The sequence below is a fragment of the Polistes fuscatus genome, unplaced genomic scaffold (assembly GCF_010416935.1).
Source record: "Polistes fuscatus isolate 324 unplaced genomic scaffold, CU_Pfus_HIC Scaffold19, whole genome shotgun sequence".
In the NCBI taxonomy this organism is placed as follows: Eukaryota; Metazoa; Arthropoda; class Insecta; order Hymenoptera; family Vespidae; genus Polistes; species Polistes fuscatus.
In genome coordinates this window covers 644011-656254 of record NW_025113095.1, presented here as the reverse complement: position 1 = coordinate 656254, position 12244 = coordinate 644011, and the positions used below count along the sequence as shown (strand labels likewise).

General features: G+C 32.3%; 1 protein-coding gene across 1 annotated transcript in view; it reads right to left on the bottom strand.

Moving 5' to 3' along the window:
* LOC122515883 (mucin-17-like) overlaps positions 1-12244 on the bottom strand; it is a 30781-nt gene that overhangs the window by 16408 nt on the left and 2129 nt on the right. The window contains exon 2 of the mRNA XM_043633377.1: positions 11157-11247. Coding sequence (XP_043489312.1) covers positions 11157-11246 — 90 coding nt within the window. The 5' untranslated portion in view covers position 11247. The remainder of the gene's footprint in view (positions 1-11156; positions 11248-12244) is intronic.

Here is a 12244-nt window from a genome sequence, read left to right as displayed (position 1 = left end):
AGCGATTGGATTACTTGCAAGGTTTATGCAAATATTCGCTGTCCATAAAATTTTATAATAAAACAGAATGAAAAGTAATAAAAATTTCACGTAATCATATATTAAGGTATATAGATTGGTTCTTGGGTGGGATAAAAGTCCACCTACGAACTTTTGGTCTACCCTATATACGTGCCACTTAGCGATGAAAAGAAATATTGAAAATTTATAGATCGTAGATCTATAGATCACTGGAACGAAGTCATCAAATTTGATGATCGATCGATGTTTACATAACGAATTACATCGAATACTCTGATAAGGTAGTTGCAAAAGCATTAATTATACAAAGAGGCTACTGGAAACTTTCTCTTCTAATTATCTTTTGATAACTGTGAATTAACGTAATGAGGAGTAACATCGAGAACCATTGCGATCGTCGGATGTGCAAAGAAAAATGATATAGGTCGTGTAATATCCTAAAACTCGGTTTTATTTGTAATCGGATAATCTACAAACATTTCACGTGAAAAAATTGTATTCCAACGTTATATTTACTAAAAATACTTTTTATTTTTTTATTATGAAACATTGCAAATGAAAAATTGGACAAAAAACTTGTACAAAACTACAATCTTTCTTACAATCACTTTTTCTAATAAGGAATTCAAATCATCAGTTCATTAGCAATTGTACTATGTAAAAATAAAGCAATAGAAAATAATGTGAATAATAAGTAGAGTATTTCAATTAGAATAAATGAAAAAAAATGAATAGTAGGCGAGTTGATTAACATCTAACGAATCCATATAAGATGTTTTTCTAGTTTCCAGATCAGATTCATACGATCGGTATGTATTCTACATTACGCGTACTCCGGGATTCTTTTTTAAATGAAAATGAAAAAAGTAAAATGAGAGAAAAATGTATATAACTTTTAAATGCAATACTAACCGAGAAATCCTTTTATTTTTTGTATTTTTTGTTGGGTAGGTTAGAATTATAAGGAAAGGTGAATCGGTAGCAAGAGCAGGTCGATTGCTAAGTTGTCGAAAGCTTGCGAAACTGATCGTTAGGATGGCAATTACGCCAGATAAGCCTCGTTTGAAGCAGCGAGATTTACGCAAATGGAATTAAGTACAACCGACAAATCGTTCGACACTTATATCTACGGCCTGCTCGATCATCAACAAAAAGAAAGATCGATAAGAAGGAAGGATGAAGAAAGACAAAATTCTTTCTTTCGATTAACTCCTAGAACAGAGAACTAAATCATGATCGATTTATCAATCTTCATAGATCGTGCTCGATGATTTAATGAAATTAATTCGATCAAGCGGCTTCAGTGATCTCTGACGAGATAATTATGTGATCAAAGCGATCGACGAAGCTGGCAAGTAGTAATTCCCGGTCTGTGGTCAGACACGAGATCATCCTAATGTTTCTCTTCAACCCTCATTGATTTCCAACTCGTGAAAGGATCAAACGTCAATTATTTTCCTTTTAATCTAACGATACTTTATATGAAATATCCTATTTTATTCCTTTTTTTTTTTTTTTTCGATTCAAACGTTTGCCATAAAACATTACATAGAAATTATTTCGTATAACATTTCATTGGATCTAGAAAATGTTCTTATGAAATATATACATAAGTAGTAATTATATTTCTAATAAAAAAAATAAAAACGAAACCGTACTTTTTATAATCGATCAATAAAAAATATAACGTTGAACGCGTAAGATGGAAAATTCAACGATGAACGGATATAAGTGGAGAAAATCGGTCATAACTCGTTTACCGTGCATAGATAGTTCCGGTTATGCTTTCGATCTCTGAACGTTACTATTACGTCTTAACAACACGTACGATCGAAGAAACGAAAGTATACACGTGTATGTGCGAGGAGACAGTCAACAACTGTAACAAGTTGCAACGATTACAGGTCTTAATTGTACCTACGTGAAATATATTATAATATAATATAATATAATAATTATATATCAATTTTTTGCAAACTTTTTTGTACAATCGAAAATAGTTAAGTTCCTGGATTCGAATCGATTAGAAAAATAAAAGTCAAATCGATACTTTTCTGGCTTGCAATCGAACAGGTAAAAGGTATTTGAGAATTCGTTGAGAGACAGATAGTTAGATTTGAAGCGAGTAAGAGTACCTGTGTTGATATACGTACTATATCACGTTAAGGTGTTCAGTTTCAAATGGGAAACGAAGCCGATATACTTTTCCAGAAGGCTGCCCACACTTTTGAAAAATGGTGCGTGGGTTATCAATTACTAATACCTCTCTAATTTCCATGATCGTTCTTCTAATCCTGTTCGCGAATTAATTGTCTTTTGTTCTATCTATTTATCTATCTATCTATCTCTTCGTTAAACTTAGATAATGAGATTTTGAAAATTACAAATGATAAGACGTCGCACTTTCGTAGCACAGGTTCTCTCGTTGTTCCAGTTAAGCTTTATCTTTATCTAATCCTAAGGAACACGTACATACGTACGTAGAATCGATATTGAAAGTAAAAGTCAACGTTTTCACGTCACGTTTACTCTTGGTCAAGCATGCAATAGCATTCAACAAGGCTGACCGATCGTGCGAATTACATACCTAATACTATTCCACGTATTTTGATAACATGAATATATTTTTGACAATCAAGTTTTTTCAGTTTATTTTTTAACTGGTTTTATTCCTGAGAAAATATATTTTTTACTTTGATAAATGATTTGGAGGTAAAAAAGTAATAAAACCGATAAGGATACGATTATGCAAAATAAAGTGCGAGAATATTTGAGAAAGAGAAAGAGAAATAGAAAAAAGACAGAGAGAGAGAGAGAGAAAAGGAAAGAAGTTTGATGAGATAATAGTAAGAAAAAGAAAGAGAAAGATATAGTGTCCCTTCACTTCTGACGTGAAAGGCGGATAATAGTTATGGTTGTTATATTATTAAAGCATTTACCAAGTTGCTTCTATTAAATTATCCCGTTGCTACTAATGATTTGGCTATAGTGTGTCGTATCGTGTCGCGTCATGGTGTTAATCTTTGGCAAGATTTCGTAAGCGGAGCAATAACAGCTTCCTAGTCCAAAGAAACTGAACGATGGGAGATATATATAGAAGAATAATATTGTATCTCGCTAATCTACTAAACTGCATCGAGTGTCCCGAGGCTGTATCGCTTTCTCCAAGAGGGTAGACGACTTCGTTTCGGTTAGTCGTCCTTGAATTCATTTCAGAAAGAATTGTATGAATAATTATGTATTTAAGTATGTGACATATTTCTTTTTCTTTTTTTTCAAACAGTTCAAGCGATTTATTTTATCTATCGATCAATTTGCTTTGCGTTCGATAAATCAATCATTTTGTATTGCATACAAATTTATATTTTTACATATGCATGATGCATAAGTTAAGCAAATTTATTAATAATCATTGCTTCTTATTTTTGTTTTTATGGTAAAATTGTAAATTCGTCTTAGGTGATATTTGCAGTTTCTTCGAGTTGCAATTAAATCAACTCTTCCTTCTATTTTCCTAGATCGAGCAAGTAACATACTCATTAAATGTGAAATCTTCGGCACATCTCGGCAAAGCATAATTTCGAAGATCGATCGATAATAACCGGCATGCATAATCTAGTAGCTAGAAATAATAATAGCACGCTGATTTCGTTCGGAATAGTTTAAGAGATGATTCGTAGGTGTCTGCGAGCCGGATGGAATGAACCTTTCAAAATAGATTTAAAAAAAAACGAGAGAGAGATCATAAAAACGAACGATGACGTTAAGGTCTTTTATCTTTTAGAAAGCAACGATCTTTATTGTCGTTACTCGTTCAACATAATGGACGAAAAAAAAAATATAATGTAATGCATACAAATTACATTAAACTATGTTGCAACGATAATTTTGTATAAGCAAAATAATAAATATCATATCGAACGAGAAGAATCTTAAGTATGAATGAAAAATAATATTACGTATATTAGAATTCCAAGTTAATTGAAAACTACGATTAATTGAATTATATTTTTCTCGAAGACAAGTATTATTATCGATTCTTAAAAACATTTAAGAATTGTTGTCTACCCGTGTATTATCGAACGAAAGATACTAGATTCCTAATAAATAATTAAAATCGTATTACGCAAGAACTGAAAGCATTTATCGAGGTAGAGAAGAGCGACCTAAAAAAAAATAAAACTGGCTTACGCCTCGTATGAGAAGGGCGTGGTTAAAGTGAACATTCTTAAGGTACCACAAAATCCTTTCACGAGTGCACCTTCGTGACCCAACGTGCCTTCTACCGTAGAAACGAAAAGAAGAAACTTTCGAAAATGATCTTCGCGTTCGCATTTAAGATTCTTGATCACATATTGAATTATTTCTTACGTTAGCTTCGAATTAGTTGGAATCATTTTCTGCTCTTTTAACGAATCAACGACGTGTCACGATAATTCTGATAACAATTCAAACAGGATTTGCTTTTTTTTCCTTTTCTCTCTCTCTCTCTCTCTTTTTCTTTTTCTTTGTTCCTTACAATTTGCCTGAAGCAGGATAGAAAGTAGAAGTTAACTATGTAAGTGTTAAAGGTCGATCGAAGATGTTCGACAGAACATCTGTGCAGATATTGAACCTTCTCTCTAGCTTTTTTTTAAGTGGACAATGATATTAAATTGTTGATTGATCTTTGCACAAGTTATTAAAAATTATAGAAAAATAATAACCTATATAAACTGTGAGGAAATATTGACAGGAAATAAAAGAAAAGAGTAAGGTACAGGAAGAAAATCTCTTCTGATTGTTTGATAAACGATTATACATCCGGTAGTACGAGTTTGTTTTAAAAAAAAATCTTGCAGATCTTGCTTTCTCCTCGACCTTTCGATCCATCCATTAAGATTCTCTAAATCCTTTAGACTGCTCGATGAGACACGCAAAATTTGTGAAAATACATTTTATAATTATTTATTAGCACAGGTTCGATAAAAAAAAAAATAAATGAGCAAAAAGGATTGGCTTAATCTGAAAAAGTTGTCGTCGATAATTTCAGTAATATATTCTGCAGTATCGTTCCGGTAGCTTGGACAAATTTTCATGCATCGATCGTGTCATTTCAACGATGCAATCTTATTTTTTTCCTCTTCTTCTTCTTCTTCTTTTTATCGTTAAAAATATAAACGGCCTTGGCACAGCTTAATAGGATCGAACGTTTCGTTAAATCTCGCATAGTTAATTTGTTTTCGATTAATATCAACTTCTTTAGCATTTGATCTATCGATCCGTTGATAGACAGATAGACCGATCAATCGAAATTACGTGTTTGAATAATTTAATAAGCAAATCTTTTCTCTCGGAGAGACTTCGTTATGAAATATAAACTACCTTGTCGTTTAAAAGGAATAATAGTCGTGAGAAAGAGTGTTTGTTCGAGGATTCACAAAGACGATAATCTCGTGACTGTTTTAGAATTCGGTGCTCGTTTCGAAGGATAGAGAAAATGAAAGTGTAACGAACGAATTACATCGCAACTGACCATGGCTCGAGTTGATGCGCCTTGTAAATTCTATACCGTGCGTGAAATAATTGAATCGGTCTGTCTATCTCTCTGTCTCTTTTCTTACTTTTATATATATTTATATGTATGTTCTTTGTATTTCTATTGTTACTATTATTACGATGATTTGTGCATTGTTCTATGTAGTCATTGCTTCATATTAAAAAGAGAATGCATTTTAATTCTATATCTTCTTATATATATTTTACGTTACTTTTTGTATTTTCCTTTCCAATTGTAAGATAAAGAAAGGTAAATATTCACACGATTATTGTAAATTAATTAAAAATTATATTGAAAATATTGATTTAGAGATTTATAGAAATAATAATTGAAAAATAAACTTTCGATTTTTTTTTCTATTTCTGAATATTTCATTGGAAATGAAATCGCAATGTCGCAGGAATGAACGAATAAGAAGTTGCCGAATACGATCGAGTGTCGCTATATCGAATCACAACGACTTCCTACTTTCCTATCATCCAAGAAATAACTTTTATTCTCTTTTAAATGATCGTATACGGAAAGAGAATTAGTAATTCGTGATGGTTAATATTTTGGAAAGGTTATACGAAAAATACGTGTCTCCTATTTTATATGAATCATTAGAAGAATTTCTACCGTGGTTGTTATGCAACTCTGGTTATCATAAGATTAAGATATAGTAGTTATAAAACTTTCGAAAATTCAAATGCTCTTGGACGATCTCATCTTGATTTCACGTTCCATAAAATCGTCTTTGCGAGTTGAAGAAATAAAGTAAAATCACGGATAAATGTTGAAACTGATAATTAGCGCGTTCGTGTGTGTCAGACGTTTCGCACTACTCTCGTTGATGATAGATAACTTCGAATGTTACCGGACACTGAGCGAACGCATTACAAGCTAACACTTTAACCGGTTGCATTCGTGTTTACTGCAATTTTTATGCGGTCTAAATATTTACTTTTAACGTTGTTACAGATGAATTTATTACAAAAGTTCCATTTAAATTGCCGTGTTAATCTTCACATAAAATTGCTGCCTCTTTTTAATCTCGAACAAACCAATTACAAATCTAACAAGTATTATCAAAGTATCTATCTAAGATTCCTTTCGGATATTATCGATGTAACAGATCATAAATCATAATCGCGAGTATCGGCACGACTCAATGACGATCTCTTATTTTATTTTTAAATTTATAAATAATTAATAAACATTTTTCCGTTTTTATCGCAGAAGTAGATAATGGTTGTGTTGCGTTGTGTTGTTCTTGTTGCAGAGTGTAAGTATGTAAGTGCATAGGAAAGAAAAGAAGGCGTAGAACCGCAGATGGATGTTGCACCTTGCACAAGCGCAATCTAAATCTGGTTTTCCATCGGAGAAAGCGCCTCCTCTCTTATTCCATCCTTCTTCCTTCCACTCACTTCCTCGTACTTCTTCATATATCATTATTACGTATTATATATATGTGACGATAATTATGATAGTGGCCTAAGTCAACAAATTATACAAATTTATTTGACGATTAGATTTTAATATAAAACTTAGGCCATTTGCGTCTTTTATAATTGAATGGTTAAAAAAAGGAAACACGTATAAGATTTTAAGAAAAATCAAAACGAAAATAAAAATGTATGCACATTTGACCATGCCAGCCAGCAAGGAGAGACAGATTGAATCTTGATATTGAAGCAAAAAACGTGTAAAAAGTTAGAACATGGCGTGTTTAGAGTCTCACGAAGAGTTTAAAATGGTTGGTGGCCACGCGACGACCAACGTTTAAACCTCTTTTAACCTTTCTCGTAATGTCTCGTAATATCGAGAGCACGATCTCGCTCAGCTCGATATTGCGGTCTGCATTAAGATTTGCTTTTGCTACTTTAACAGAAAGAGAAAGAAAGAGAGACCACCCTCCCTCCCCCTTGGGTGGGAGATAGTGTCAAGAATAATATAAGACAAGTTTATCATTATCGAAAGGATATTCTCGAGAAATCCTGGCGTCCTCGATTGTATCCAAGTTATTCGGTGCAAGGACGAACTACTTTGTATATCACTTTTCTTCTTTACTATTTTTTTATTTTACTTGTAAATTATTCAGGAACCAAAAATGAAATAAAAGTAACCCGAACTATATCCTTCTTTTTTATATCGTTGTCTTTAGTAAAGAGATTTTTTGTAATGCGACCTATCGGTTACGTAACATAAAAAAATAAAAAGAAAGATCGATCGATCGATCGATTTTATTTTTATTGCCTAAGAAGTTATATAGAAATTAATTAATACGAAGTAGTAAATATAGTGCGAATAAAGAGTGATATTTAAAAGAGAAACTTTCTATTCGTTATGGATGATTAAATGATGGACTCAAACTCGAAGACTTTAATAGTCCTTGCACCGGATGCCTCTTTCTTACGAAACTATTTCTATTTTTACGACACCATTCTAAAAAGCTAGAGAAACAGAGACGGAAAAGGAAAATTTTGACGTTGCTAAGAATTATCAACTTGTCGTTTCGTAGGACTCCATTTCTTTCTACTCGATTATCATACAAATCTACCAAACGAGAGTTCCAACTTTCACGAAATAAAAACATTCAAATTATAGATATTTTTGCTTAAGAGAAATGGCTCATTAATCAACCTAATCGACCAAGAGAACCAATAGCCTACTCTGTTGTCTCCAATTGAAATTCTTTTTCTTAATTCTTTTTTTAATTAATCAAATCTTCGCGAACGCTGGCATTTTATATTATATATATATAAAAATTACGTGTCTTCTCGTATAAAATTGCAATGATATATACAAATGTATTCAGAAACGTTTAAAAGAAAAAAGACAATGAGCAAATAAAAAAGAGAGAGAAAAAGAAAGAATGAAAATGGCCTTGTACTCTGCTACATGTCAGACAGAAAGATCAGAAAAAGATCACGTAGCATTTCACGAGTTCCATTTAGTTTCTATATTCTAAACATTAGCAAAAAAGACAACGGATAAAACATCATCGATAATCACAACGGTTATTAATCAAAGAAATCGCATAAAAAAAAAAAAGTAAAGAAGGAACGATTGCATGAAATTAAAGAGACAGTTGTAATTAACATCTTAATACTAATTGCAAATAGGTAACATCGCGGCAAGTAGGCGTTAAAAAAAAAGATAGGAAAAAAATGATAAAATAATTATTCGAAGGTTGACGTAAACTAGATCATGTAAACGATTTGATCCAATTCATCGATCTCTTTCCCTTTCTCTCTCTTTCTCTCCTTCTCCCATCAACGATATTTCTTTTGCAATCAATTAATAAATAAATTAATAAGAAATTTGTAAATCTAGGTCTACGCAATAACTGACAGACGCAATTTCTTACGCAATACTAGAACACCAAAGATGCTCTCTGAATCTAATCAAAGAAGTTAATCTAACAGTTTTCATCGACTTCTTGGTTCTTACGCAAAACTGAAACGAGAATACTTCAACGATGCACTTTACGAACGAGAAGAATTGCACGTAAAGGAAGGAAAAGATGAGTAATTTAGATAATGATTCTAGTTGAAAAAAAAAAAAGAAAAAAGAGAAAAAAAGGAAGAAAACAATTCGACCTTCGTTATAATTAACCGATCATTAATTAAAATAACGAATCAAAGGAAAACAATGTTCGAATTTTTCGTGAAAAATGTTGATTTTGTTACTACTGCGAAAAGATAAGTCGATTTCACTTGCATGGGCAAATAGTTTGTTCATGGTGTGTCAATAAGTCAATATTTAGCCTGCAGCTTTTATTTTTCTTACTCGATTTTTATCCTTCTCCCTCTCTTTCGTCGACCTCGAGGTTGAATGAAACACGCGATGTTTGTTCTCGTGTCGAAACTTAAAAACGGATAATCTTACTTAATCTTGGTGCTTAAGCTTTAATTAAAACAGGACTGTAAAAATGATAGTACTTTTATTAATGTATTATAATTATCTGATTCTGATTGCGAGTTAAAATTACACGCGTTATTTATGGATCTCGATGGAAGAACAAATAAAATTATGCGTGACATAAAAATATGTGAAAATGTATATATGGATCTAGAGTAAACATTACGTCTTCGTAACCATACGAGATCCTGGTCATTGTCAACGATGCGATTCAAATAAAAATATTTATAGTCACCCGTTATGTATAGTTTGCCAGCAGCAACTGGCTCACGACTAGGCGTGGTCCTCTGGGTGCCAATCTGCGAGCTCCTTATTTCTTTCTATCTTTTCTACTAGTTATATACATTATATACGTACTTCTATCTCTTTGGCAAACTCCTACCATAAGTTTCCTAATGATATCCAACTAACATACTTATAGTTACTTTGTAACACGATAGGATAACACATAAAAGTACAGAAAAGTTCTTGTCAAAAGAATTGGAACGGGGTAGGGATATATTTTCATTTATGATCAAATTCATAAAGAGAATTACTTTCGAAAAAGAGTTAAATAAGTATCAATAAAAACAAATTAATACAAATGACATATTTTTATGTCAAGGATAAGGCGACGATAAAACATAGGACATCGTTCATTTTCTTTTCTTTTTATTTTTCCATGAAGGCTGTCGACCCAGCGGAACGAACAAATTCGTGTTATTCGAAAGGAATCGCGTAATTGAAGACGTTCGTAAGCGCTTAATTAGCGACAGACAGACAGGAGAGGAAGGAAATTATTCTTGGTCTAGGCGAAACGGAAGTTGTATCGTATATCTTGTCTCCTATGTTGTTTTATAACACGATTAGAACGAGTACCAAAGGAACGAGAAAAGTCTCTTCTCGTCTGACCAGTACGTATACGTGACTACTTACGTCACAATACATAATTACCAGTACTTATTGATTTTTATTTTTATTTTTATTTTTATCCTTATCTTTTCCTTTTTTTCTCCATATAATTTAATCGCTTTGTTATTCATTCCTGATTAAAAACGTTTTATTATTTGTCGTTTCATTTTATTTCATTTCATTCCATTCCATTGATTTGTTCTTCATCTTTCATTTAATATTTGAAATGAATTTTATTTAATTGCCTAATCGTTGTAATTCCATACCCACGCAAACACGCACACACGCATGCTATTTAATTATTATAATGAATTGTTTTGAAATACTTGTTTAATTTCATTCGTCATATTTAATCGCTTGTATTTTCTTAGGCATCCATTTATAACTCATATCGTACTCATTTCACCCAAAGTACGTATCATCCTAATGCATTTGAACGATGCTCGATCATAGACACGCTTTCCCCGTGTCCGTTTGATCATAAAGGTTATTTAAACGAGTTCTTCTATGAAAAAATCATACTCTTTTAATCTCTTAATCAAACGTTCTCAAGATACGAATAAAACACCTTTGGAAAGTTTATTTTTTCTTCTAAACGATCGTCCTTCTCAAACTCGCCTAATTCTTTAAAGCTTCTAAGATAATGATTTCCAACTCGTTAGTGTAACTTATAATAGCGTAACACTTTACATTTGTATTTAATTATTTAAATCGTCTATTGTCGAGAAGTATAAAATGTATTTTTTTTTTTTTTTTAATTGACAAGGGTAATAAAAAATAATTGTTATCAATTAATCATCACCTGGGAACTGTGTCCACGCAGAGCCTCGCTCGTAACGAATAGCAACACGAATAGTATCGCTATCGTGCACCACGATAGTCTCCGCTCCATTCTGTAAATAAAACAATTATACGTATTAACATTAATACTACAACTTTCCTATTATTCAAAATGGAACATTCATTTTTCATGTATACAACTTTTGCATCATTACTTTCACTCGTAATTTGCCATAACTTTCCATTCCATTTCAATCTTATAATTGTTCTAACAAGCATCCAAACATTCTAAGAATATCAAAAACATTTATAATAAATTAGAAAGAAGGGATATATATGTTTTAAATAGTACACGCGGTGTACATGTTACTATTTCCTTAATGTATGCACATGCAGACGAAACTCGGGCATTGGTTCGTTCGTTCGTTCGTTGAAATTTACTTTTACTCTTACTTATGTTAGACTACTCGTAGAACTCGGTCTCCCGCTAAAAGAACCACCTAGAAAAGTTCTTTATAGCACGGGAAACTAGATTCTTAAGACCCGTGCTTTGAATGAGAAAATTCTAAAAAATTATTCGAGTAGAGAAATAGTAGGAAAAAAAGAAAATTAGACCGTTCAGAAAGCTTTCATCTAAGCTCGAGATTGTCACGTTTGATAATGTTAAATCGCTGAAAGTTCATTGAAAGTTCCAGGAAAGAGAAAGAGAAAGAGAGAAATGTATTTCAATTCGAGTAGAAATCAATCTTACGTAAGTTCGTTATCGAGAACGACGCGTAATATATCATAGTAACAAACATTGAGTTTATCTACTTAACTATTTATCTGTTTATTAATAAGAAAAATATGATATTATCGAACTATTGATACATAAAACAAAGGATGATTCTCTCGAGTTTAGCTTGAAAAAAGATCTGGTTTTCTAGCGATGAAATTCGTGACGAGTTCGTTACTCCCTATCTGTTCGCGGATCGCATACAAATCGCGGATCACGCGAGGAGTTAGAAGAGGAAGATCAAGATCACACAACCACGCGAGGATCGACGACCGTACTCGAATCACCGTTAGGCTCGATCGCGTTCTATATACATTAACGTGATAGAGAGAGAA